Source organism: Giraffa tippelskirchi, chromosome 7 (genome assembly GCF_054371585.1).
Source record: "Giraffa tippelskirchi isolate mGirTip1 chromosome 7, T2T-mGirTip1v1.2.pri, whole genome shotgun sequence".
In the NCBI taxonomy this organism is placed as follows: Eukaryota; Metazoa; Chordata; class Mammalia; order Artiodactyla; family Giraffidae; genus Giraffa; species Giraffa tippelskirchi.
The window spans coordinates 71,563,426-71,591,309 of NC_137281.1; the positions used below are offsets into that span (position 1 = coordinate 71,563,426).

The window sequence follows — 27,884 nt, forward strand, 5'->3', positions numbered from 1 at the left end:
CAAGGTTAAAGTAGAAAAAAGTTAAAGAAATATGATAAATCCTTGATAAAAATGTGGTGGGAGGTATGGCATTCCTATTTCAGTGGGGAAGTGGCTCAGCAGCACTAACACTGAGCATGCCTTTTCCAGGCCCTCGTTCTGTTTGGAAGAGGAGGGGGTTTTCGGATTAGAGGCTTCGAGAAGAAGCTGAGCATGCGCACTTAGCTCCATTCTCGGCGTTCCAGACTGGCCCCCGCTCCGCTGCTCCTGGGAAAGGTGGGCGAAGGGAAAGGAGTTAGGGAGGAGACCTGAAGTTTTCCAGCTGGACCAGCGCCTGGATGAGTGACTAAGCCTAATCTAGGAGTGAGATATTAGCACACGCACTTGGCTACAGCCCTGAAGCCTCAGGCACCGAACAGGACCAGTAACAAAGTTGATATTTTCAGCTCTATAAATCTGACTCGTAAGTATATCTCTAAACTTGTTCCACACGCAGGCCGCCGTGAACTCCCACAGTGCGTGCAGCTGTGAAAGGAATCTCAGAAATATGAGAGCATAAATTCCATGAAGACAGTGATCATGGATTCATTTGATATCTGTATCTCGAATCTCCCAGCACATTCCGGTTATTCTGGGTAACAAATTACCCTCGAATATAATGGTGTAAAGCATCTATTTGTTATGCTCATAATTTTGAGGGTTATGAATTCAAACAGAGCACAGAGGAGATGGTTTTTCTCTGCACTGTGATATCTGGGATCTTCTGAAAGCTCATTTACTCACATGGCTGGCAGTTTAGGCTGGCTGTTGGCTGAAGACCTCATTCACTGTTCTCATGGGCCTCTCCATGTGATCTTTCTGCATGAGCTGGTTTGGGCTTCTTAAAGCATGGTGGCTGGGTTCCAAGAGTGAGCATGCTGAGAGAGAGTTGAGAGAAAGAGATTAAGAACAGGTAGAAAATGATAGTCTAGCCTTTGACACCAGGCAACATTACTTCTGCCACATTCTATTCATTGAACCAGGTTTGGGGAGAGGAAAAAAGTAGTGTCTGGAAGAGCAGGTGGGCCCAGAGGCACTGTTGGAACCATTTTAGAAAATATAAACTGCCACACAGGGAAGCAGGGTGTAAGAGAAGTTGTCTCCCTCTTACTAAATTTGCACAATTGCTGTTGTAAGAACATGCTACAGTTAGGTCATTGCTTATGATATGTGGGTCTACATAGCCATTCCTCTGAATTGTTAATCAACTCGGAAGAAGTTCTGTTTTTTTTAGCACATAAATAAGGAAGGGGTTGGGGTGGGCACTGTGGATGACTAGGATGAGAAAGAGAAAAAACCTTTCAGAACACCACTGCCCTGTGGTCGAGAATATGATGGTACTTGGCCTGTGAGGACAAGCTGGAATGTAGAAAAGGAAAATTCAGAGATGTCAGTGAAATTGCACTAGCATGACTGTGAAGTTATTGTAGGATCTGGATCTTCATACTGAAAAACTTTGCATTGTGTGCAATGCTGTTTCTAATAAAGTATTTTTGGCCAATATTTTATTGTGAATAATTACAAATACATAACCTAAAATAACTTGTAATTATTTATCTGTAATTTGTAATTAATTAGAATTCAATATTTGTTTACAGATCTTTTTTGAGGCAAAATTTTTTAATTTATTTATTTTAGTATGAGTTAACTTATCTGGCACTGAAATATTAATAGCACCATATTCAAGAAATTTGAGCTTTATATCCTTGTTCAGGCCAAAGTGTTGAAGAGGGAGCAGCATTCCGTGGGACCAAGCTGGGTGGTAGCAGCAGAAACTGGAATGGAAGCATCTCACAGAAAGGCAAGACTTGAGGGCACAGAATAAGACCTACTTGGCCTGGTGCCCTGCTTCTCCTGGGATGCTGCCCATGCATTAGGTCCAAAATAAACCTCTCACCAGTCTGCAGCTGTAACCTTAGATCACCACATTCTATATATTCACGATGAAGCTTCCAGACCCTACCAGCATGATTTTGGACTCCAGTTCTTGCAAAGTGACACCTGGGTACTTTTGAGAACATGCAAGATGCTTTCTTGTATGTGTGCAGTGAATTCCTTTTATTCCTCTTTGTTGCCTCATCAACTGATGCTGCCAATGATTCTTGAAGATTACTGAGCACTGGGCCCATCACTGCACCCCCAGCTCTGGCCTCAGGGAGAGGCTGCCATGGGCTCTTTGCAGATCCAACCCAAATCTTCCTTTGATCTCTCATGGCACAGCAAAAACTAAGTCGAAATGAATAAGACATCACTGAGGGCTTGGGCACAATGAAATGGACTGTGTATAGTACAGAGCGTCATAGTACTGCTGAATGTGGTTTCTTGAGCCCTCAGGCTCAGATCTGCCCTGAGATCCCTTGAAGAGCTGCCTCCTACCTCGACCTGGAAGGAACAGCCCTGCCCTCCTACAAAAATCCCCAGACTCCTGCCACACTTTACATTGTTTGGCTGGGAAAAGGGATTTTTCACCTCCTTTTAGTCTGTGCGCCACCTTCTCTTTCTCTCAGCCAGAATCTACCTCTTCCCAAAATGGCTGAGAAAAAACAGACACCCCCTTCAGGAAAAGCCTGCCCCACCCTGTTCTCAGCCCTGTCTCCAGATATGACTCGGCCCTCTGGCTTCAGCTGGACACACACAACAGCAAACAGTCCGACCGAAATACCTTGCCAAAGTCTGGTGCAGTCCATCTGGAGCGGAACGCCTGCAGAGTGACTCCCAGCCAGTCCAGTTCCTTTCCACCATCTCCCGCAGAGTGAGATGACCATGACCTTAAGGCTGTCTTGTTTCTCCTGTAGGTCTCTGCAGGTAGTTTCTAGCAGGCTCAGCTAGACCATACATGTTGTATAGACAAAAGATCCATTTACTCCAAAGTAACAGCAAGGTCTCGGCTTCCCAGGTGGCTCAGTGGTAAAGAATACACCTGCAAATACAGGAGACACAGGAGCTGTGGGTTTGATTCCCTTGGTCAGGAAGATCCCCTGGAGGAGGGCATGGCAACCCACTCCGGTATTCTTGCCTGGAGGATCCCATGGACAGAGGAACCTGGTGGGCTAAGGTCCACGAGGTTGCAAAGAGTTGGACACAACTGAGCACACACACACACTACAAAGTCTGCAGAGACACAAAACTAATTTATATGACACCCAGCACATTTAGCTTATTTGTTTCAACACTTGTAGAGAGAGAAATGTTAACACCACAGTTTTCCCAAAAGCAAAGGTGTGTGTGTGGGGGGCTGCTCCTTAAATCATTGATTGTATTTATTGTACTAAAAGACTGTCTGAAAATACTTTCTAAGAACAAAAAGTTAGTATTTCACAAAAGTAAATTTGGGAAATTCTAATAATTTTCAAGTCATATTTTCCCCCAATCTTCTATTGTCCTCAAAGTTTTTGGTATTGTTCCTCAAATACCAGGGTATTTCATAACATCTATTTATTTTCTCCCTGACAAAGACTTGAAGGGTCCCCATGATTCACACATGTTTATAGTTGATAGCTAACTACTGTGTTTGTTGATGGTAATGCGCATTTTGAACCTCTGATAAGTGCCTGTTGTCAGGGACCAAGAATGACCACTATATAAACTGCCATAACAAGGAAGTTCATATTTTCAGGCAGCAAAAGTATTTAAGGAGGTAAACCTAAGTGCATCTCTCAGCTCCATAGTCTGTAGAGGCTCACCTGATCCCTGTGAAACAGGATGGAAGTGGGCAGGGCACAACCCTTTCAGAATAACAGAGTCCTTGTGGATATGGTGTAAACTGGTTATTAGGTTGGTGCAGCAGTAATCAGGGTTTTGCATTGTTGAAATTTGCCATTTGATATTGGAATACATTCTTAAATAAATGTGGCTATGTTATACATCATTTTAATGCACATTTCTCATTTTAGTTTTTTTGCTAATGACATTACTTGCTGGTTATTTTATATTAAATATGTTAGACAAAAAGCAAATTCGAGTGTTTTCTTGTTCAAGTTCAAAATGGGTTGTAAAGCAGCAATGACAATTCACAACATCAATAACGCATTTGGCCTAGGTACTGCTAATGACCGTACAGTGCAGTGGTGAAGTTTTGCAAAGGAGACAAGAGCCTTGAAGATGAGGAGTGTAGTGGCTGGCCAGCAGAAGGTGACAGCAACTGAGAGCATCATCGAAGCTGATCCTCTTACAACTACATGAAAAATTGCCAAAAACAAATGTCAAGCATTTGTTCAGCATTTGCAGCAAATTGGAGAGGTGAAAAAGCTCGAGATGTGGGTGCCTCATGAGCTGACTGAAAATTTTAAAAATTGTTTTAAAGTGCCATTTTTCTCTTACTCTAACAACAACAACCATTTCTCGATCGGATTGTGATGTGCGACGAAAAATGGATTTAATGTGACAACTGGTGACAATTAGCTCAGTGATTGGACCAAGAAGAAGCTCCAAAGCACTTCTCAAAGCCAAACCTGCACCAAAAAATGGTCATGGTCACTGTCTGGTGGTTTGCTGATGGTCTGATCCACTACAGTTTTCTGAATCCCAGTGAAACCATTACATCTGAGAAGTATGCCCAGCAAATCGATGAGACGCACCAAAAACTGCAATGCCTGTAGCTGGCATTGGTCAAAAGAAAGGGCCCAATTCTTCTCCCCAACAATGCCTGACCAATGCTTCAAAAGTTGAACAAATTGGGCTACAAAGTTTTGCCTCATCTGTCATACTCACTGTCGCCAACCGACTACCACTTCTTCAAGCATCTCGACAATTTTTTGGAGGGAAAATGCTTCCACAACCAGCAGGAGGCAGAAAATGCTTTCCAAAAGTTCGTCGAATCCTGAAGCACACATTTTTATGCTTTAGGACTAAACCAACTTATTTCTCTTTGGCAAAAATGTGCTGATTATAATGGTTCCTATTTTGATTAATAAAGATGTGTTTGACCCTAAGTTATAATGATTAAAAATTCATGGTCTGAGACTGCAATTACGTTTATACGAACCTAATACAATCCACTAGACCCAAGATGGCAGAAGATTTGATTCCCAGCAGACCTTGAGCCTCATTATATGCTCATTGTAATACATTAGCATATGATAAAGGTCACGCCCACCAGCGCCATGACAGTTCTGAGGCTGACCATTACCAAGGATTGCATGCTTAGTTGTGTTCGACTCTTTGCAACCAGGTGGACAGTTGCCCGCCAGGCTCCTCTGTCCATGGAATCTTCCAGGCAAGTATACTGGAGTGGGTTGCCATTTCCTTCTCCAGGTGATCTTCCTGACCCAGGGATCAAACCTGGGTCTCCTGCGTCTCCTGCATTAGCTGGCGGATTCTTTTACCACTGCTGTTGCTGCTGCTAAGTCGCTTCAGTTGTGTCCGACTCTATGCAATCCTATGGACTGTAGCCCACCAGGCTCCTCTGTCTATGTGGAATGGGGTGCCATGCCCTCCTTCAGGGGATCTTCCCGACCCAAGGATTGAACCTGCATTGGCAGGCAGGTTCTTTACCACTAGCACCACCCGGGAAGCCATAAAAGGCCAAAAAGTGGGTGGCAGCCTGATTCCTGGAAAACCCTGTTCCTTCCCTGAAATAGTTGGAATAATCATCCCACTCATTAGCCTATGAAACACCCAGCCCATTAAAACTAACCACTCAATATTTCAGTCTCATCTCCTGAGATGGCTCACATTCTTCCTGAGGAGTTTGTTTCTCTCTTGACTGCTCTCACTTTCTTGGATGACCCCATGCCCTGGGCTTGCTCTCGCCTTTTGAGACGAACGACATTTTGTTTATGGAATGTGCGTGTGTCCTAAGTTGCTTCAGTCTTGTCCGGCTCTGTGTAACCCTATGGACTGTATCCTGCAAGGCTCCTCTGTCCATGGGATTCTCCAGGCAAGAATACTAGAGTGGGTTGCCATGCCCTCCTCCAGGGGATCTTCCCAACCCAGGGATCAAACCTGCATCTCTTGCATTGGCAGGAAGGTTCTTTACCATTCGCGCCTCTTGGGAATCCCTTATGGAATGTGTATATCTCTAAAAGGGCTTCCCTGTTAGCTCAGCAGTAAAAGAATACACCTGCCAATGCAGGAGATGTGTTCAATCCCTGGGTCGGGAAGATCCCCTGGAGAAGGAAATGGCAACCCACTCCAGTATTCTTGGGGCTTCTCAGGTGGTGCAGTGGTAAAGAATCTGCATGCCAATGCATGAGATGCGGTTTGAACCCTGGCTCAGGAAGATCTCCTGGAAAAGGGCATGGCAACCCACTCCAGTATTCTTGCCTGGAAAATCCTATGGACAGAGGGAGGCTGGCAGTCCATGGGGTTACAAAGAGTTGGACATGACTTAGCAACTATAAACAACAGCAATCTCTCTAGATAAATCTATTTTTTCACCTGGATGACATTACTCTCTATTCTTATACAATTTCTGCTCTTTTTGCTCATGATTTGGGCCCTTTCTGAAGTAGAAACCCAGGTGTTTATAGCAGATTCTGTAAGTCTATGAATCTGAACCCATCTTGAAAGAAAATCCTTTTGACTCAACATTCAGGTCACAGCAGCCAGGCTCTTATCCAACACTGGAAGCTCTATTACTTTATTTTTCTGTGAATCAAATTAATTCCAACTCTTGGCCAATATTGTGCCAGGCTGGTGAGAAGCTCACTCTTAGGTTTTTACTGGAAGCAGTTCCTTCCCCCTCTCAGAATTACACAAGAATTTAGGAAGCTTATGTGCTGCTGAGAAAGTAAATACTTCTAGGTTTCAGTTTATCTTTGTAGTCACTGATAAGCTTATTGCTTAAATCTGTATAGTCCCTGGAAAGATCCTGCTTTGTGCTAGTTCTCAGAGTCCAGCCTTCCTAAGTGCACCATAAATCCACTCTTTAAAAAACGTCCAGGGAATAAGGAACAAGTGTTTCTAAAAGAAACCATGTCCTTTTCCATTCAGCTACCACCCACAATCCCCATCATACCCAACTCCTGAATACTCAGCATAATCTCATCATCAATTTAGGCTTTTGGGGAAAATAAAAAGTCCAGGAGACGTTGCCTGAAGTCACTTCTTTATCGCCTGAAGCAAGAGAATTCAAAGGCAGGCACAATCAGAAAAAAATAAAAAGAAACTCAATGGCCCATATTCTTTCTCATTTCTGTACAATAGCAAAACAAGACACAAATTATATTCTGTAAAAAAGAAAAAATTGTCTTGCTACAGCTCAATGCAACAAGAATTAGCTGGGCGCAGGGAAGGGACCTCTGTCTAAGTGATTGTCCAGCAGCTTGAGAGTCTGCTATCTGATAGTAGAAAGGACACAAATGAATTCCTATAACCTACAGCACAATGCAGTAATGCTATGTTGAGGAAAAAATTATCAGTCAACCTAAGGAAGAAATGGCAAATTTTATTTGAGCCATATATGAAGATTATAACCTGGAAACATCTCAGAAAGCTCAGAGAACTGTCCCATCCATTGGAAGTCAAGGCATAGTCAGATAAGTTTTTCTGAGACAGAGGGCTATACTTTAAATGATGTATTATTGAGTTTATACAATCCAGAGCTAAGCCTCATTGAGGCCTCTTACAAAATCGAGAAGAAATGTTATCTTTTCAGTTGTCTTGCTGATGCTAGGAGAATGTGGCTCTTTGAGCAGACATTTCTGCCGGTAGGGGAGGTTTGGCTGATGCATAATTCAGATAAACAATGCACAGGAGTGGGGAGAGAGGAGAGCAAAGGGTAGAGAACATTTTTCTTGTTTAAATGTTTCTTGTCTTGCTATAAAGTGTGAATTTTATTTCACAGATGCAAGAAAATGAAAATGACATTCTGTGGAAGCCCAAAGACAGAGAGATTCCCTCTCACTGTGCTGCTTCTGGGGCTTCTCTGGTGGCTCAGCGGTAAAGAATCCGCCTGCAGTGCTGGAGCCCAGGGGCTGCAGGAGACTCGGGTTCAGTCCCTGGGTGGGGAAGATCCCCTGGAGAAGGGGTGTGGCAACCCACTCCAGTATTCTTGCCTGGAAAATCCCAGGGACAGAGGAGCCTGGCAGGCTACAGTCCATGGGGTCACAAAGAGTCAGACACGACCGAAGCGACTTAGCACAGCACGCATACCCATGGTACTTCTGAAAGAATTGGTATTTGAGCTGGGCCTGAGAGAGGAGCTGCTGTTACCTTCAGAAGGCAGACACAGACACATTTTAGGCAGGAGACAAGAGAACAAAGTCAGTGAGGCAGGAAAGTGATATTTGATCAGAGTGCAGGGAAGCCTAAGATCTGAATGAAACATCTGGGGAGGAGAAGGGGGGAGCTAGAGGAAGGATGGGGAAGAGAGACATGAGACGTGGGCCCAGCAGCAGCTGGAACGCTGTTCTCACACACTTATGCACTCATGTAGATGTAGGAATGGGCTTCCCGCATAGCTCGGTTGGTAAAGAGTCTGCCTGCAATACAGGAGACCTGGGTTCCTTCCCTGGGTTGGGAAGATCCCCTGGAGAAGGAAACTTCAACCCACTCCAGTATTGTTGCCTGGAGAATCCCATGGACAGAGGAGCCTGGCGGGCTACAGTCCATGGGGTCACAAGAGTCGGACACGACTTAGCAACTAAAGAGAGAAGAGAGATTTAGGAATGAACATAAAGAGAGGGATTTGAGGAACTCCAAAGGCAATGCCAAGACTGCACCTTCTCAGCCTTGCTTTATTCAGGCTGGGGAAGAGGTGATGGGCTGGTGCTACTGCTGGGAGACACAGCTCCACCTAAGCCCTGAAGAGAAATGCCTGATCCCGCCTCCTAGTGACTTTTTCTGTTCACTTTAGTGCATGATATTTTTGACATCATTCGTTTTCAACTTTAAGATTTAGCGAGATTCTGGGACAATGAAAAAAGTCCACTTGCCTCCTGTCACATAAGGCTGCAATTCTGGTGGGAAAATGTTAGTCATGGGTTAGAACTGATGGAAGATATTCATATATTGGAGCTTTCTTTGGGGCACACTCAGGAGTCTATCTGTAAATTCCTGTCTTTGGAGTGATGGGGTGTTTTATAAATTTCATTAGTAAGTGAAAGAAAAACAACTAGCACTGAATTGTTTAAATTAGTGTTAGTGATAGTGTAGTAGTGTTAGTTGCTCAGTCGTGTCGACTCTTTGCTACCCAAGGACTGTAGCCTGCCAGGCTCCTTTGTCCATGGGATTTTACAAGCAAGAATACTGGAGTGGGTAGCCATTTCCTCCTCCAGGGGATCTTCCCAACCTGGGGATCAAACCCACGTCTCTTACATCTCCTGCATTGGCAGGCAGGTTCTTTACCACTAGCACCACCTGGGAAGCCCTAAATTAGTGTTACCAGGGATAAAAAGGTGATGGTGGTTTAGTTGCTATGATTGTTCATTCCTTCCTTCCTTCATGCATTTATTCAACAAATATCTGTTGACCTCCCAAGTAGTAAAAATCTGTTGATTTTGTCTGTCTAGCCTCTAGTCTCCCCTTCTGACTTCCCTGGGTGACCTTATGCCCCACACTGACCCATTTGATTTGATGGAACTGGCTCCACCTGACTTCAAAGGCAACTTCAAAGGCAAAGATGACTTGAGCCAGGGCTGAGTTCATAAACTGCTGCCCATAGGAGGCCCCTCAACTCTAGTCCTGGAGAAGGCAATGGCACCCCACTCCAGTTCTCTCCTGGAAAATCCCATGGACGGAGGAGCCTGGTAGGCTGCAGTCCATGGGGTCGCGAAGAGTTGAACAGGACTGAACGGCTTCACTTTCACTTTTCACTTTCCTGCATTGGAGAAGGAAATGGCAACCCACTCCAGTGTTCTTGCCTGGAGAATCCCAGGAACGGAGGAGCCTGGTGGGCTGCCGTCCATGGGGTCGCACAGAGTCGGACATGATTAGCAGCAGCAGCAGCCCATAGTGAATGGGTTGGAGATTGGGTATATGATGCAATCAGAGCCCACAAACTTCTATAGAAAGACTGTAAAGAAATACCTTATTTTGCCAAAACTGAATTGAAATTGTGAGCCTGGTATTACTGGGAATCATCTTATACCACAAGGGTTAGAGTTCAGAGTCAGGAAATGCTAGAGCAAGGTAAGAGTACTAAAAAGCTGTTTCACCCTTTGGCCCACCTTTGCCTGAGAACCTGCCGGACTTGACAGTTATATGACCTCATTTTGCTCAAGTCAGTTGGGTCACATGTTGTCACTTGCAATTGAGTGAGTCCTAATCAAAACAACCTGGAATACTGGCCTGGTTTCATGGGTCATAACTATGAACACAGTCCCAGTGATGATAACCCTTACTCTGTCAGATAAGTAGGAGTGAAGCACAGCTCACTCCCAAACTTTGTTGCTGCTGCTTAGTCGCGTCAGTCGTGTCCGACTCTGTGCGACCCCATAGACGGCAGCCCACCAGGCTCCCCCGTCCCTGGGATTCTCCAGGCAAGAATACTGGAGTGGGTTGCCATTTCCTCCTCCAGTGCATGACAGTGAAAAGTGAAAGTGAAGTCGCTCAGTCGTGTCCGACTCTCCGCGACCCCATGGGCTGCAGCCTACCAGGCTCCTCTGTCCATGGGGTTTCCCAGGCAAGAGTACTGGAGTGGGGTGCCATTGCCTTCTCCGCAAACTTTGTTATGACAGAATAATTCATTTTGATCCACTTAGGGGAAAAGATTGTCCCTTTCCCTGGGTCTTGAAGATCCCCTGGAGAAGGGAATGGCTACCCGCTCCAGTATTCTTGCCTGGAGAATTCCATGGACAGAGGAGCCTGATGGGCTACAGTCCATGGGGTCACAAAGAGTCGGACACAACTGAGTGACTACCACTTTCACTTTTTCACTTCTCACTGTCTCTTTCAGCCTGAATACCTTCTGAGTTGTTGTTTTTTTTTTTTAACTATGAAGTCAAGAACCAGTTGACAGATAGGAAAGCCACAGAATCACCATTGCATCATTAACTTTCTGTTCCTGCTTAGTAGTTTTGCTCTTCTGCCAAAGGTTCAACATGTCCTGGGCAGAGCCAACGTCTATTTTGTTTTTTCCATTACCTAGCTGTGTGTCCTTGGGTAAACTGTTTTGTCTACATCTGCTTATATGTCCCCATCTTTGACATGGGGAGGGGAGAAACAATACCTCTGTCTCAATTTAATTTAAAGGATTTCTCTGAAGTGACATTTTTCTGTGTATGCAGAAGTCCAGTAACAATGAAAGGATTAAAATGTATATTTAAATAGTCCGGGCAAACCTTGTCTTTATTTTGAATTGACTGAATAGGTTTGGATATAGTGTTATGCTCTCAAATATTTAACAGACTCTCTTAACATAGAGAACTACCTACTCTGACTTGTAGTATTGACAGATTTACACAGTGAAATATTCCCATCCCTGTTAATTTTAATCTGTCAGTCCGCTTGTGAAATTTCTCCATATCACCTCCCGTGGGGCTGTGAGCCTACTCTGGTGCAAGGCTGCTCTGGGCAGTGGTTAACCCGAACTTCAGCTGCCTCAGTTTCTTCATTTATCAAAAGATTTGTTTGGCAATCTTTTCATCTTCATGATTTCATGCTAGCATTATTTTATATTTATCGGTTAGATGAATCCTGCATAAATTCGTTAAAATCACACTTTCATGTGTGGAAAGGTGTATGGCAGTGATCTGTTGTTGTAGTGATACTTTTTCTTCTTATGACATGCCTAGGAGGGCCCTTGGAATGGAAGGCTAATCAATCTTTTCAGTTGCAGTAGGTTACTTTCTAGTTCTATATTTTTACTCCTCATGTGCAAGGAATTTTTCTGGTTGCATTTCTAGGTAAATATACATCCCACTGTTTCATATGATATACAGACATAAATATGTCAAGCAGATGGCCATCTCCTTGAACTTGTATAAAGATATCCCCTCAGGCTGCGGAGGCTTAAATCAGTGCTCAAAATCACATTCAGAAGATCTCAGTCTCCTTTACATCTCTTCGTGAATTACTCAAAAAGTAACAAAATGGCCCTCATTAAGCAAACTGAAGGATGTTTTCAAAAGCACATAAAGCCATCACATCTTCAAGCATTCATCAAGGTGAGTGAGTGACAAAAGCAAACAAAAACCAAACATCAGGAGTGTGTCAGCTCTCCTATCTGCGTGGGCAGAAGCCTAAATTGATCATCAGTTTTCTCACAAAAACACAGGTTTTCCTGCTCGTGATAAGTAATCTCTCTGAGTGTCAAGCTTCTGACAGTTGGAGGCTTAATGGGAATACACTTGACCAATGAATATGTGGAAGTGGCTGAATTGAATAGTGATGACATCAGGTGATAAGTTCTACACTTGAGGGGTCCTCTCCAGTTAGGGTGGCTTGCCATGACCTTCCACTGTTACCTCATTTCTTGGGGCTGAGTTATCGTGGTTGTTTTGTAATAAAGACATGTCAACTGATATTTGTGAAATGACATCACATACATGGTTACTCATTGCAGAATTGTTTGTGATTGTAAAAGGTTACAAATCACCTCAAAGTCCATCAGCAGAGGACTGGTGGATTAAACTATGGTACATTCACACAGTGTAATACCATACAGGCACCATCAGTACAAAATGAGGAAACTGCTTATATCTGGATATGGGAAAGTCTCCTTGTAAATGCACCGTATGGACTTCAGAATGCTACCCTGTGTCTAAATAATGGGGAAAAGTAAATGAGGAAGCACAGGAGAGTGGTAATATGGGCTAGGTTACATCAAGAGAGAAAAACTGAGAGTCTGAGGATGGGGTGAAAAAGATACTTTTCACCACATGCCTTTCATATCATTTGCATTCTCTATGGCAGGAAGTCTTACCTATTGCAACACAAACTTTTCTTCCACATACACTTTTTTTACTATTTTAACTATACATAAATGTTCAATTCAGTGATATCAAATACATTCACAATGCTATGTACGCACCACCACTATCTATACCCAAATCATTTTCATTACTCCCAACAGAAACTCTGGACCCATTAAACAGTAACTCTCGTTCCCTGCCACCCCGCACCCCTTAGCCTCTGGTTACCTCTAGGCTACGATTTCTGTCTATGTAAGTTGGCCTTTTCTAGTTCAGTTCAGTTCAGTTCAGTTCAGTCACTCAGTCGTGTCCGACTCTTTGCGACCCCATGTTCTAGGTGTCTTGTATAAGTGGAATCACGCATTGTTTGTCCATCTGTGTCTGACTTATTTCACTATCCCACATACACTTTAAAGGAAACACCTACAAACTAGATAACTGAAGTTGTGAAAGACTGCAGAGTCTTTTATGTCTTTAGAGAGAACTGACCTTGTGAACTATGTGGATGTGCCTCAGACAAGGTAGCATCAACCTCTGGTGATTCCTAGAAACCTCCCTGTAACTTTAACAGGTTAACCAGTAACCCAGCTTGCTCAGAAAATAGCCACCATTTGCCACGAGCCTTGGGAAAGTCTCATACATGGCAAAGCTCTTAACTGGGGCTTCTGAGGGTCTTCACAGGGTCTAGGAATCTTTTCTGAAATTGTAAGCAAATCTGTTGTGTGCTGGCCTTTCTGGAGACTTCTTTAGCATTTGAGATTTCAAAGTGGTTGAGTCAAAAAAAAAAAGACTAAGCACCATTACTAAATGTAATGCTATCCCTTCGCATGAAACACAAGTAAAAGCCCTTCATTCATCAACTAGTTTGTCCAAGTACATGATCAGTGAACCCACACCAAAAGATAAACCTCTGACATGGGCCTTGCACATGATGCCATGAAGCTTCTGACTTCTGACCAACGGAGCTGTAGGAAAATAAGTTTGTGGTAGTGTTATAGCAGCAGAATGAAATCAATACAGTATCTAATTCATAAGGAAGTTTTCTGGAACTCAGTTAGTACATCTTAACAACTTATAATAACGCCAAATATGTTGTAAATGCTCAGTCTCATCTAACTCTTTGCGGCCCCATGGACCGCAGCCCACCAGGCTTCTCTGCCCATGGAATTTTCAGGCAAGAATACTGCAGTGGGGTGCCATTTCCTCCTCCAGGGAATCTTCCCAACCCAGGGATCGAACCAGTAGCTCCTGCATCTCCTGCATTGGCAGGTGAATTCTTTACCACTAGCACCAACTAGACACTCATTAAACATTGATATCCTTCTCAAAAGTGAGAGGAAGCAAAAGTATAAAGATGTAAATAATTCTATGAGACTCCACAATCAATGGCCTAACCAGAGTATCTTCAAAGGAGTTTACTTTCTAATTCAGTTACCAGAGATAACAAAACCCAAGATTATGACAGCTATTCCTAAGAAAATTGCCTAAAGTGGGGGCAGCAAACTCAAAGGCATGAGTAGGTTTTGCAGGAGACGTACACAAAGGAAACAGGCAAAAGTGGGGATTGCCACAGATGGGGGAGGTGGCCCCATCCAAGGGGCAGATCCCAGCCCAGTTAACTGCTATCAGTGAAAATGCAGTGCAGGTCCAATCTTGCCAGCTACTTCAAAGTCCATTCCTTCTTCTGTGAAATCCCCAGTTTTTAACTGTTGAAATCCAATTCATATATAAACACATACAGACCCCACAGACAATTTTCAGGCAAAACTGATCATGACTATGAGCTGCCCTAGGGCCAGAGACCCTTGGGTTGCTATCTCTGGCCAGTTGGTGACCACATATAAAAACCCCCAAAGGTAAGTTCCGTTTGAATGCAGTTTTTGGCCTTCTTATATTCTTATATCATAAAAGCATCTTCTGCAGTGCTTTTGGTAGTTCACCTAAATCTAAGAAGCCATGAATCATATGAAATTCTGATCAAGCTAAAGAGAAAGACAACTTTGAATTATGTTCAAACCCAACTTTATTAAAATTATTTGGCAATTCTGGCAGCAGTACAAAGTCTCTGACCACTGGATACATAAGACATTGAGTTCATAGTTTTACTTTGTTGTGGGTTTGGGTACATGTACTTTTTGAAATCTTCTGCCCTTCATTTAATTACCAAATGGCAAAGTGCCTTAAGTTTCTCTATCTACTCCCCTATTATTTATAGAACAAGAATTTGTAAAATAAGATTGAAAAAATAAAATGCAGATTCAAAAAGTTCTCCTCAAATATTAAGAACATACAAAGTATATTGAAGACATCTACATTTAGCCTTCCAAGTAACAAAGTGGGTGGTTTGATATCTTGCTTTTATTTATTGCTAATTACAATCCAGAGACCAAAGTGTTTCCAAAAACTCTAAAAACCATCACTGACATTCTTAGTATGATTCTGATGAGTTTAGCAGGTAAAACAAGTGGAGCTTGATTTGACCTTTAAAATCACAAGCCTCTTTATCTTTAGTGGGATTTTTCTTCTATGGTAGCTTGGGGCACTATTTGCTTCCTTAATGCCTTATAATTAGCATCTGCCTTATGGTAGGTCTACTATTGGCCTTGTAAAGTGTATTACTGGACAGGAAACTGGTAGGAGACCTTGCTGTCCAAGGCAAAACTTCACTGGACCTTAAAGTGAAACCTCAGAGGGTCTGGTGCCCCTTAGTTGTTCTCCAGTGATCCTGAAGTTGTCTGTAAGAAAGAAAGAAAGAAAGCAGGGTAAGATCTTTACATGAGACATTTCTGCCTGTTCTGAGTAGTTGTGCTTCTCTAGCAGTGTTTGAAAATTCAGTATATGGCAATGGAGCTTCTGCTGTTTTGTTCCTGTGATAAGAGTATCTATCTCTTGGGGATCGGAATGCAGGAAATAAAGCAGGGCAATCAGTTGAGAAAATTCTGCCCTGGCTTCTCGCAAAGGCTGTACTTTCATAAGATGGATAAGGATATTCAGTCTTTTCATGCACTGTGCATTTATGGGCATTCCCATGACTAACTAAAGACCACTCACCTAAATGGCTAATTGACTTCAGAGGTAGAGGATTGCCATACCATGTTACTGTTGGTTGCCATCACTACTCAAAGACAAAGCAACTTGGGAATCAAAACAGGCAAGTTTCTTTATTTACATTATCAGGATAGGATCTCAACTTTGCAAAGGTTAACTATGCAAGTTATTTGTGTTGTCTCAGCAGATCAGACCTATGAACATTAAGTCATGGCAGCAGATTTATCAATATAGTTCTCACTCTTATCTCCCTAATGAAGATATTTTCTTTTGTAATAAGTATACATTTTGAAATCTTTCAATAATCAATTCTTTGGATCTAATTTAAGCTTTTTCTTTTTAAATGGAAAGTATAGTCTCTGAAATTAAAGAAAATAAGAGAATATAGAGGGCCTTTTCCCCAAGTTAAGGCTCATCTCATACTCCAACTTAAGAATACTTAAGATATTCAAATAATATCTAGAACAAAAAAAGCAATGTTTCCATGTAATGCTGTCAACCTACAAAGCATTTAAATATAGAAGAGAGAAATTATACTTACAAATGGAGTCTTGATTCCAAATTTGCTATGGAATGTCATGGTGACCTTGTTTTTATGTCCTGTTCTTTGATCAAAGGCATGGCACGTGTCAAAAGGCGGACTGTACAAGTGAAGGCTCACAGCAGGCTCTGTATGGCTAATATTCTCTACTCGATGTAAGCCAATGGAATCTAAACAATATCCAAGAGGGATGGAGAGATGAAGGGGCTTAGATGATAGACTTAGGTAAAAATTTTGCTAATCACCCAAGATCTTAAATAAACCAAAACATATGGAATTATTAAAAATTAGTTATAACTGAACTTCCAGTTAAAGAGTAAATGACACTCTGCTTTTTCCTGAAGACGCTCTTTCTTGAAGTGGAAGAATTAAAAAGGCATCAACATACAAAGATAAAAGGAAAAGGAAAAACTTCTTTATTAAAGTAAAAAAAAGACTTAAAAAAATTGAAAGTACAGAAGTAGATGGATGGCTTTGCAGAGGAGAGAAAGGTAAATTCTCAGTTATGCTTGGACATGGCCAATAACCTGATTTATATCCTGAAACTGACAAACAGCTCAGAAACTGGCAGCACAGATACTTCCCGAAATGAAGGTAAAGATAGGCTTCAAATATAAGAACTAGTTGAAGTCTATCTTTAGTTTAGCCTCAAACCCTTTTCATCGTGTTTCCCTCACCTTCTCTCTAACCCTGGTAGAAGTCTGAGATCTATTTATTCTCTAGAAAGTGTACAGCAGATGAACTCAGGACTGGTGGATACTCAGTGAAAAACTGGTGACTAAAGTGAAAATTTACACATTGAGTGGTAAGATCTCCACTTTCTTCATCACAAAATTGCCAAAATGCTGCCAGACAGGAATTTCCTCTCCAGACAAGAGATGGGAAGTAGTTTCTCTGAGAATCTGATCAGCTCAAGAAAAAAGTCCTGAAGATATGGCCATTGGTTGTTCCTCAAGGAAAAGCTTTACTAGATGATCTAAAGTGAAGTCCAGTTGACAAACACCATCCATGTGTGAAAGCTTCCAATTTTTCTGTCCCTGGTTTTTAAATACTAGCACACAGTCAAGGCCCCCAGACATGTGAGCAGAGCCTCTAGTATAATAGAGGCAAGAGCAACCTGAAAAAAAAGCAACATGAAACAGACACGACTCATGAGAAGGCTTAAAAAAACAAAACCAAAACCATCAATATCCTCATAGCAATAAGAGAAAGGGGGTTCCCTGGTGGCCCAGAAGTGAGCACTCAGTGCCTTCACTGTGATGACCTGAGTCCAATCCCTGGTCGGGGAACTAAGACCCTGTAAGCCACCTAGTGTGGCCAAAGAGAAACAGAGGTAAGAGGAAAATACTATAAAAAGGACTAGAGAGTAAAAAGAGCTTTTATAGATATAAAGATAGAAGAAATAAAAATCTGAATAGAAGGGCTAGAAGAAAAAGTTGATGAAGACTCAAAGAACAAAGGGCCAAAGATAGAACATAGGGAAGACAAAAAAAACCCAAAACACCAGAAGGTTTAATATCTGATCCATAGTAGTTTCAGAAACAGAAACACAGCAACAGCAAAATCAAAGAAACAACTTGAGAATATTATTCTGAAGAACATGAATTTCTAGATTCTAAGGACCTACTGAGCTCCCAGCACAATGAATGTCATGAAACAAAGTGCATCAAAAGACACCCAAGGGGAAGGCCTCAAAAGTTCCTAGAAAGAGAAAATAGGATTCATAGAAATATTCAAGAATCAGAATGGAACTGAGCTTTCAACAAGAAGAATGGAAAATAAAAGATAAGGGATTACCTTTATAGCTCTCAGAAAAAGCAGCTGCCAGGTCATGATTTCATAAGGGTTGAGGTCAGAGATTTTTAGATATAAGAGGTCTCAAAAATTGATCTTCCACGTACCCTTTCTTACAGGGCCGTTGGAAGACATGTGCTACCAAAACAAGCATATGAACCCAAGAGAAAGCAGACATGAGATCAGGAAACGAGGGGATAAGCGCCAGGAGAGAGGAAGGGGAGAGCCTGGATGCTGTGAAGGGACCCAGGGGAGCCCTGGCCACCAATCCACACTGAAGGAGGTCAAAAGGCCTGGGGGAGGTGTCTTCAAGAAGACCGAAATACACAAAACAAAATATTTTTATAACTATGTGGATAAAGAAATTTATATAGTAAAGAGAGAGTTGGAAGGTGAATCAAGGAAGGAGTTCAGTGTATTAGTGTAGTTAGTTGTTGTTCAGTTGCTAAGTCATGTCTGAGTCTTTGTGATCCCATGAACTACAGCACACCAGGCTTCTCTGTCCCCCACTATCTCCTGGAGGTTGCTCAAGTTCATGTCCATTGAGTCGGTGATGCTATCCGACCATCTCATCCTCTGCCGCCCTCTTCTCCTTAGGGCACTTAATTCGGCCTTACGCTTTATCATCTAGCTCCAGGAGCCTGCATGACAAAGAACAACATAGACCAGAAGCAGAAGACTTTGGTTCTACTCCCAGTTAGACTGACTACCTTTGAACAACTCAGAACTTCCAGGATCGTCTGTCTTCCTCATTTAAAAAAATGGGGCTTAGTTCTCAGATATGCAAACCCTTCCATTTTAGAGCCAATGCTTTTATAATACACTGGCTTAATTTTGAACAAAAGTTAAACATTCTGAAGAACTGACTGCCTTTTCCCTCCAATTGCAATTGCATAGACCACCCAGTGCAAGCAAAGATCCCTCCAAAACAGCTCACCCATTCTTTAGAAGCCCCCAGTGCTCATGTGTGATCCCTGATGTTAGTAATTCCAGCATTATTATTAGTTTTTCCCTCCTTTCCTTTTTGCCAGTGATATACCCTCTGTCACACTAATACCGGACTGTTCTTGGTGATACTTATGGATGCCAGCTTGTTCGAGGCAATGTCCACCTTCTGCCTATTAAGACAGGTAACTTGATTTCCTTGCCCCATTTTCCCTCTTCTTCACCCTGTGATGCATACTGCTTGATCAAGACATTCCCAGTAAAATTCTGCTGACCAAAGAAAGCTCTTACTCAAAACTTGTCTTGGAGGCTAAGGCCCTGATCTTGCTTTACTCTCCTACTACTCCTATCCAAGTCCATTCTTCTTCCCTTCCAGCTAGACCATCCCAGCATAGTTTTCATTCTTTGCAATGGTTGTGCCTTCACTCATGCTCTTTCCTGTGCTTGAAACATCTTTCCTCTGATCACTATCCATATCTAGCATTCCTCCTGCATGTGTAAAAATGAAAGGTTAAAAGTTTGTGGCTTTTGAGTAATACACCTACAGAAATATTTATCTTATCTTATCCAGTATTTTGCTGGTTAGCAAAATTTCCCATAAAAATCAGAATTTCCCAGGACTTCTCTGATGGTCCACCAGTAAACATGGTGAGCTTCCAGTACAGAGGACAAGGGTTCAATCCCTGGTCAGGGAAGTCCAGCATGCCATGAGGTGCAGCAAAAAAAAAAAAAAAAATCAGAATTTCCCACTTCTGTGGAAAAAAGTCAGGATGATCTCACTGGAGCTGGTGGTCATGTTGTCCCTTTAGACAGGACGACTTGCACACCAGTTCCCATAGTCTCTTGCATTGAAGACCCTTGAAAAAAATCTTAGGTGTTCTCCAAGATCTAATGTAGCTTCATAATGACTCTGTGATTCTAGCAGAAAGTAATTATTCTGAAGGGCTTTTGGCTTTATTGTGAGGAGTACTGGTAATCTTGTTCTTGGGAGTCTCACGTGCCTGCTATTTATGTGTGTGACTCTGTGCGACCCGATGGACTGTAGCCCGCCAGGCTCCTCTGTCAATGGGATTCTCCAGGCGAGAATACTGGAGTGGGTTGCCACACACTCCTCCAGAGGATCTTCTTGACCCAGGGACTGAACCCACATCGCTTGCATCTCCTGCATTGGCAGGCAGTCTCTTTAGTGCCACTCGGGAAGCCCACCTCAAATGAGAGTCACTTGAGGAACTAACCCCCTTGTGTTATGTGAATGGGGGAAAAGTTCCTACACAATCTGACCTTTGTAAGTGCCTTACATTCTTAAACTAATGAATAAAATTAAGCCAAGTACCAAGGCCAATACTTAACTTTAAGATCTAAGGAGAAAGAACCTGCTTTGCCAGAAAAACCTCTGTAATACTTTATTTTAGATAAGTGGGCTACCATCCCAACTAAGAGTGTGGGCTTTGGCATCAAATTCTTTGGGTTAAAATCCTGAATGACCTTAATCTTCCTATGTGTTGGCAATTGCATCTGTAAATGGGAATAAAAAAGTTATCTCATAGAAGCTTTGAGGAGCTTTTTGCATTTACTAAGCCCTTTAGGAACACAGATGTTAATCATTGCCTCTACTGAAGAGTGTTCAGCTCTCCTATATTACATTTAGGAGAAAGAATGAATTGTCAGAGATCTAGAAATCATTGCTAAATAATGTGTTTCATAAAGTTTCTCCTGAGAATACTCTTTGGAAGTAAGCTGTATGCACTTTAGGAAAACAGGGACTAGCTAGCATTCTTAATCACTTCCAGAACAATTTCTTTCCATTTTCTAACCAAAGACTAATACTTCCAACTTGGCCTCTCACCTTTATTAAAAGACACTCCTTATGTAAATTCCTATTTGATTCTAACTGTCCTAAGACTTAGTAGGTAAATCCTCTTCAATGGATGCTAGCCTGCATGCATATGTTTTTAATAAGTGATTCCCATCCACACATGGGGATGGTTTAGTCACTCAGTCCTGTTCAACTCTTTGCGACCATCCACACGCAAAGCTTTAAGAAAAAAAAGCAAAACCCACTGCTTTTAGGTTACTTCCTAAGCAGATGAGATCATGCCTCCAGGACCCAGTTCTACTGCACAAATGTAAGAGAGCAATATTTCAGATGGGTGTTCAAGGTTTTCCCCACTTGTTAGAAAAATGTATTGGATGTTACCGTTGATGTAGGCACACTGGTTTTCCCTCAAGATTCTTTCAGACTTCTTGATCATCTCATTGGATTTCTTGTCAGGCCAGGCAAACAATGTCTCCTTTAGATTTCCCTGCAGCATCTTCAGAAAGCAGTGGGAGTCGGTGTGATCATGGATACTGCTACATTTACACAGAACAACTGAACTCAGTAGATGAACTTAGACCTGTAACAGTCTGTCCAGAGCTTACAGCTATAACTGTCAGTAGGATATCTCCCAGGCCAATATCCATTTCAGCTGGATTTTTAAATGTCATCAATCTATATTTCAACATTGTTCAGGGCAAAGTAATACAACACTATATTTTCCATGTTGATGCATATAAGGGGTACAGTTTTGATCCCTAACCCTACTGCTCACTTTTTTAAACCCTGTTGTAAAACTACTTTGATAACAAAAACACAAAACCAGTGACCATTTATCTTTTTCAAGATATAGCTTTTAAGAACTCAATTAAGCTGGGTTAGAACTTGATTTAAAAACTACATTAGGGTAATTTTAGAAAGGATAATAACTGTAATAGCTGCATCACATTGAGAAGGTCGAAGGTCATGTGACAGTGTTTTTCCCCTCAGGCTTTTTTCCTCTTTCCTCTGGAGGACAAAAAGTATGAACATGTGTGTTACCAACTGAAAATTATACTGTAAAGTATATAAAATGTTAACATTTTATAGATTTAGAATATCCTACCTGTGATTACTTCCCAATATTGATGGGAGAATAACAAAGCAAATTGGATTTGGGGAAAGAGTTTATTCCTGTAAATAGTATTTAAGCTTATTAAGTAGTATTAGCTATAGGGTTGATTAAAAGGTATGAATTTGTATACACTACAGCATTTATTTCATACGTTGAATTCTGTTAACCCATATATGTACCATAAGAACTTGCTTCCTAATTCACAGAGTGTGGTCCTACTCCTAACATATAATCTGCTTTCAAAAAATTTTGAGAGGATGAAAACAACTTCATTCTAGATAGAAAAGTAAATGCACTCTATAAACCTAACTTTCCAAAATCTTATAAATTCATGTTTCCTCTCTTGTACCAAAAATGGGTCTGGATTATTGTTTGTTTGTTTTACCATTTTCAAAAGACTGAGGAGGACCTGCTTAAAGAGGTAATCATACTTGATTGGTAGTAAGACTTGCAAATGCATAAGCTGAGGAAAAACTAAGGAACCAAGAATTGCTATTAGCCTAAGTTACCTTATCTTTATATAAAGAAAATAAACAATCAGCTTGAAGTAGAAAATTTTCCAAATTGCTTTTCTAGTTTCACATCTGGATGCTTTGGTCTTTGGCCAGACAATTGTTTACACACTTCAAAGCACCACAAAGGTCAAGTTTTAGCATAATTCCATAGAAAGTTTAACTCCAGGGAACACAGAGGTTAAGTTAAGCTGGTTACTTACCACCACCTCCTTTGATTTACCACTCATTTGAGCGGCAGGTCTCTCATATATGGTATATGCTAAACCCCTCATGCTAATTCCCATGAGAAGTTTTGCTGGGATTAGGGAACACTGTGAACAATTTGTGATTTATTAGTGCTCACAAGACATGTGGCCACTCTGCACTGTACTTTTCATATGCTGGACTAAGTACTTTAATAAATATCTAAATGAGCAGTTGTATTACCTGCCATGTCCTTCACCCCAGCATAGAATCATGAGATTAAATTTTCCATTTCCTTGATCCACAAGATTTCGAGTATACCTAAAAAGAACATTTCAGAAGTTTGAATTTGTTTGATGAGACAAGCACTGGGAGAAAAATGTCATACAGTACTATTAATTTACAAATGCTAATATGTTTACCCCTCAGCAACTTTAAATGTGGTTGTCTAGTTAGAAATTGAGCACGAATGAAAACAAATATTCTTCTATGGTTCATTTTAGATACTTTTGTATTTTGAATCACTGTTCACAGCTGCTCAGTTTCAATCAGTGGCATGAAAAAGGTAACAAAAAAATCAAATTCCTTGATTTTTCATGTGACAGCCTCAAACTGATAAAAAGAATAAAAGTTTCTCACAGAAAGCATTTTCAAAGTACATAACTGCTCTAAGCAAGAATGCTATTATCTGTTTTCCTCCTCCCTGTAGCTAAACTAGAATTTGAGAAACAAAGTTTTATTAAATAGCTGTTCTAGAATTCTCCTTAGTTTTACTGCAGCCAAGACACAAGCGACATCCACATTCAAAAGCGTCATAATGAAAAATCCTCCACAGAGGGACCTAAGTACCAGGACAAAAGTCACTATACTTGCGAAGTAAAATAATACCCTAAACCTTTAACAGTGAAGAGAAATTGGCAATTGGCCTCCAAAAATCTCAAACCCAAACAACCACACCCACAACCACCCCACCTCAAAAAATCAACTTTAAAGTTTCTGTTGATCTAGCAGGTTCTCTTGACACCATCTAATTAACAAAGTGAGGTTATTAAGACATTTATTTAAACTCATTTTTAAGGAAAGGAATCTTTATCCCATTTTGTTTGTTCACATGGTCATCTGTTCACTGTGTCCCACACGCCCCCTTCTCCCCTAGGCTAGAAGCAGGTGCTGGCAGAGCAGGATCACTGAGATTGATTAGTGGACTAGAGGACAGTTATCCTTACTTTGCAGCCCTTTATGATCTGCAAGGGGCTGTGCACATAGCCCTTGACCCTGGGAAACGGTTTCTGTACTAGGGATCCTTCCACCAGTCCTAGGGTCCTCCTCTTGCTGGGGCTTCTTCCAGTGAATTTACTGCCTAGCACTTATTCTGTGTTGATTCTTCTGCACTGGCCTTCCCAAGGCCAGAGACCAGACTCCTTCACTGTGCTGGAACACTAGATTCATGCACAAAATATGATGGCATTGATTTCTGTTCTCCCATCTCCCTCCCTCCTCCAACTGCAGGACTGCACCTATTATCTTACTGAGGGGTGCTTCAGAAATCTGTGGAATAGGTCAAAGGTATGAAGTGGTTTCGAGCTTGTCCGTCAAGGTAAATTCAAGGCCTTGGAAATGCCCTTGTTCTAGAGATTAAAAGCTCTTACAAGCTACCCTGGTTAATTGATTTCACTTGGTCAATAATAAATCTAGGTAGAAGAAAACTATTATGGCACCTTATGTCTATAGGAAGTTTAGTAGTGGTTTAGAGTGTAGGCTCGGGAACAAGAATGCTAATTTGAATCCTGGACATTAGTTCTTATGCAGGTAATTCAAGCTTCTCATCACCTCTCTTCCTCACCTGTAAAAGAGGGATAAGAATGGCACCTATCTCACAGAACTGTTGTGAGGTAGTAAGTTAGTTCATGTGTCAAGTGATCAGAAGGGTACTAGAGCCCTCCCTACCCTCAACACAATCAACCATTATGACTGAAGCGCTGGCTACTCTCGGAAAAAGAAATCCTCACTCTTCTGGGTGATTAAATTTTACTTCTTTCCCCAGAGGATTGGTAGTGCTTCACGTTTCAATTTTACTTAATCGCCAAGCCAGGGCTGCAATGAGCAGCCACCCCGTTCATCTCACTCGAGCACAGTTGAGTAGCAGGGGTCTTCAATTTACATTCCAGACGCTCAGATCTAAAGGATAAGAAACAGCATATTGCTTGGGGGCTGAAAGAGAAGCACTCATTTGAGAACCAAACAGGGGGTTTAAATAAACCCGCAGTCGGGGGAGACAAATTGCTTTGGGAGAGGGATCAGCATAGACTGAAAAATAGCAGCTGACAACCCCAGGTCGTTATTTTACATTAGCAAAAATGCTTGCCAGCGGACGCCTGGTTGCAGGCGACAGAAGGAAAAGTGATGGAGAATTAATGTCGCTTAATTGTGTCTTCCACAGTCAACCCTTTCTCCGGACCGCTGGTGGACTTCTCTCCTAGGAGCACCCCGGGTTAGTCCAGCCAGCCCGAGCCTGAGGGCGTCCAGCCCCCAGGGGCTCCCCGCATCTCCTCCGCGGACTAGGCGAGCAAAGGCTCCAGAGCGGGGTGGGGGCGGGGAGGGGGGCTACTGCTCTGGACGCCAAGGTTGGGAGGAGGAGTGGCTGTTCGGAAGCTGAGAGGTTGATCAACGAGAAGAGAACAGAAAACTTGCAGCCGCGCGGTGTCCTCCCCTCCGGGAGCCTGTCGCAGTCTCGGGCCAGTGGGACCCACCTTCGGCCCAAAGCGCCGAGCGGAGGCCCCAGGGCTCGCGGGCATGGAGGCGCGGCGCGGGGTGCGGGAGCCCCCTGGGAGCACCGCGAGGGTGGGCGCAGCGAGCGCCGGGCCGCCTGCGCTCTCCGGAGGTCGAACCCCTCCTCCCGCGCCGGCCGCCGTTGGGCCGGGAGGCCGCGCCGCGGAGCCTCGGACAAGGGGGCGAGGGCGCGCTCACCTGTACTGGTCGAACTTGGCGTACACTGCCCACTCGGCGGGGTCGCTCTCGTAGGCTTCCAAGACGGCCTGCACCTCCTCCACGTTGACCTCCTCGCCGGCGAAGAGCTGGTGCAGGACGCGGATCAGATCGGCCAGGGTGCGGGGCTTCAGCACCTCGGTCCGCTCCATCCCCTGAGGAACTGGCGGCGCGCGTCTCGCTGCTGGGCTGCGGAGGAGGAGATGAGCGACCCGCGGAGCCGGAGGCGAGAGTCCCTAGGCGCTAGCTAGACAGTCACACACGACACAAAGCCCCCGAATGCACGAGGGCCACGGCGTAAAGAAGCCCTGGCCAAGATACCCGCCCTGGTGGGTCTGGGTACGCGCAGCGCACACAAATCGGGACCAAACCTTGTAGGTTCACCCTCCCAGGGCCCTTTTAAAGCTCTCGGAGTTGGCGGGAATGTACCAACGTCCCTCGGAGGGTGGGGAGAAGCGGGAAGCGACCTGAGAAGGGTGGTTAAAGCGGCGAGAACGTGTGCGGGTAAGGCCCACGCAAACGACCCCGGCTCCCTCGGCACCCTCGCCCTGGCGGGACGCTGTCCTCGCGGGCCCCAGAGCTTGCGGTGGGCTTCGCGCAGTCTCTCCCCCGCCGGAGCAGGGCGCCTTTTGGCAGCCCATCCAAACCCTTCTCCCCCGCCCAGCTCCCCGAGGCTCCGCTCTGCAGCCTCGGTTCACAACGCTAGGACGTCAACAGAAGGAGTCTGGAGAAGAGGAGGACGACGGGGAGGAAGGAATGGGAAAGAAAGGGGGTTTTCTTCCAAATGGAGCCGAGAGATTGTGAACAGTGCGCAAAGGTTGAGGATGGATTGCACTCCTAAGGCTGGAGAGCTACTGTTCTGCCGATTGAAACCATCGATAATGTGCTCCAAGGATAGGTGAAAATAAATCAACATCTTCTTTTAAAAAATTTTGAATGTGTTGTACTTTACAGTTTGACAAGGGAGGTTTGTGTCTAGAGCAACCTAGTGAAACAATAAAAGGCCGGGTATCCCTCTGATTTTTAAAATCAAACATTTCCTTTTTAAAAAAAATTAGTTTATTTATCTATTTTTTAACTTTACAATATTGTATTTGTTTTGCCATACATTGACATGAATTCACCATGGGTGTACATGTGTTCCCCTTCCAGAACCCCCCTCCCACCTCCCTCCCCATCCCATCCCTCCGGGTCATCCCAGTGCCCCAGCCCCGAGCACCCTGTATCAGGCATCGAACAAACATTTCCTTAAAAATAATATATTCAATGCAAAGACCTGATGTTTCAAGAAATGGGTCAAAGAAATTTAAAGCGTTCTAGTTACTTAAATCTCTCAATTTTAGGTTTGTGCTTGAAGGATAACTGGTATTTGTGTGTACCAGTAATACAGACAAGAAAATGCATTTCTATGTTGTGTGTAGCACACAGCAAGCTTTGGGATGAACACAAATTAGGTATGAATGAAAATAAAAGTGAAGGACAGAAGAAACGCCAGTAGAGAATCCTTCTTTCTCACTATAGATAGATTGGGGTTTATTAAAGGTCTAGACTTCTGAAAGACTGGTTTGTTTTTCCTAGATTTTGCTCCAAGGTATTTATATGTATATACATATGTATAAATATCTATATATATTGTATATGTTAGTATTCCAGAAGCCAACCTTTTATGGTGTGTGTTGCAGAGATGGTTAAAGAATTATAGGACAAAGTATTAAAAACTTGTACCCTTTTGATCATTTGCTCAAAATTTTTTATTCTTGTTTCCTGTTGTTGTTCAGTTGCTAAGTCCTACTCTTTGCAACCCCATGAAATGCAGCACACCAGGCTTCCCTGTTCCTATCTTCCCAAGTTTGCTCAAACTCATGTTCATTGAATTGATGATGCCACCCAGCCATCTCATCCTCTGTTGCCCTCTTCTCTTGCCCTCAATCTTTCCCAGCATCAGGGTCTGTTCCAATGAGTCAGTTCTTCGCATCAGGTGGCCAAAGTATTGGAGCTTCAGCTTCAGCATCAGTCCTTCCAATGAATACTCAGGGTTGATTTCCTTTAGGATTGACTGGTTTGATCTCCTTGCAGTCCACAGGACTCTCAAGAGAACTAACACCACAATTTGAAAGCATCAGTTCTTTGG

The 27,884-nt window shown here is 42.9% G+C and overlaps 1 protein-coding gene and 2 long non-coding RNA genes across 5 annotated transcripts; 2 read left to right on the forward strand and 1 right to left on the reverse strand.

The window, feature by feature from the left end:
- The first annotated feature begins 196 nt into the window (after positions 1–196).
- LOC145512267 (uncharacterized) lies at positions 197–4,946 on the forward strand. Its single transcript, XR_014058439.1, has 2 exons — positions 197–442; positions 1,733–4,946. It is a non-coding gene; the product is annotated as an uncharacterized LOC145512267 (long non-coding RNA).
- Positions 4,947–14,817: 9,871 nt separating this feature from the next.
- On the reverse strand, positions 14,818–26,127 carry CDO1 (cysteine dioxygenase type 1). 3 transcript variants are annotated; one of them, XM_081513708.1, is made up of 5 exons: positions 25,736–26,127; positions 23,012–23,089; positions 21,338–21,489; positions 16,402–16,571; positions 14,818–15,547 (listed from the first exon to the last, which is right to left on the reverse strand). In XM_081513708.1, exons 1-5 carry the CDS (start codon positions 25,903–25,905, stop codon positions 15,518–15,520), a joined length of 600 nt encoding a protein of 199 aa, XP_081369834.1. In that variant the 5' UTR covers positions 25,906–26,127; the 3' UTR covers positions 14,818–15,517. The 3 variants fall into 3 exon arrangements, with proteins under 3 accessions (XP_081369834.1, XP_081369833.1, XP_081369835.1); XM_081513707.1 differs by having other exon boundaries at positions 21,338–21,492; XM_081513709.1 differs by lacking the exon at positions 25,736–26,127 and adding an exon at positions 24,487–24,615 and having other exon boundaries at positions 21,338–21,492.
- On the forward strand, positions 25,763–26,683 carry LOC145514829 (uncharacterized). Its single transcript, XR_014060491.1, has 2 exons — positions 25,763–26,127; positions 26,418–26,683. It is a non-coding gene; the product is annotated as an uncharacterized LOC145514829 (long non-coding RNA).
- Positions 26,684–27,884: the final 1,201 nt, after the last annotated feature.

Bases quoted from the DNA above. Each gene is read 5' to 3' on its own strand.
- CDO1 (XM_081513707.1), bottom strand. From the start codon at position 25,905: ATGGAGCGGACCGAGGTGCTGAAGCCCCGCACCCTGGCCGATCTGATC. The intron at 23,090-25,735 runs GTGAGCGCGCCC...TGTTCTTTTTAG, and splicing joins GCCAAGTTCGACCAGTACAG to GTATACTCGAAATCTTGTGG. The intron at 21,493-23,011 runs GTAATACAACTG...GTGTAAATGTAG, and splicing joins TGGGGTGAAGGACATGGCAG to CAGTATCCATGATCACACCG.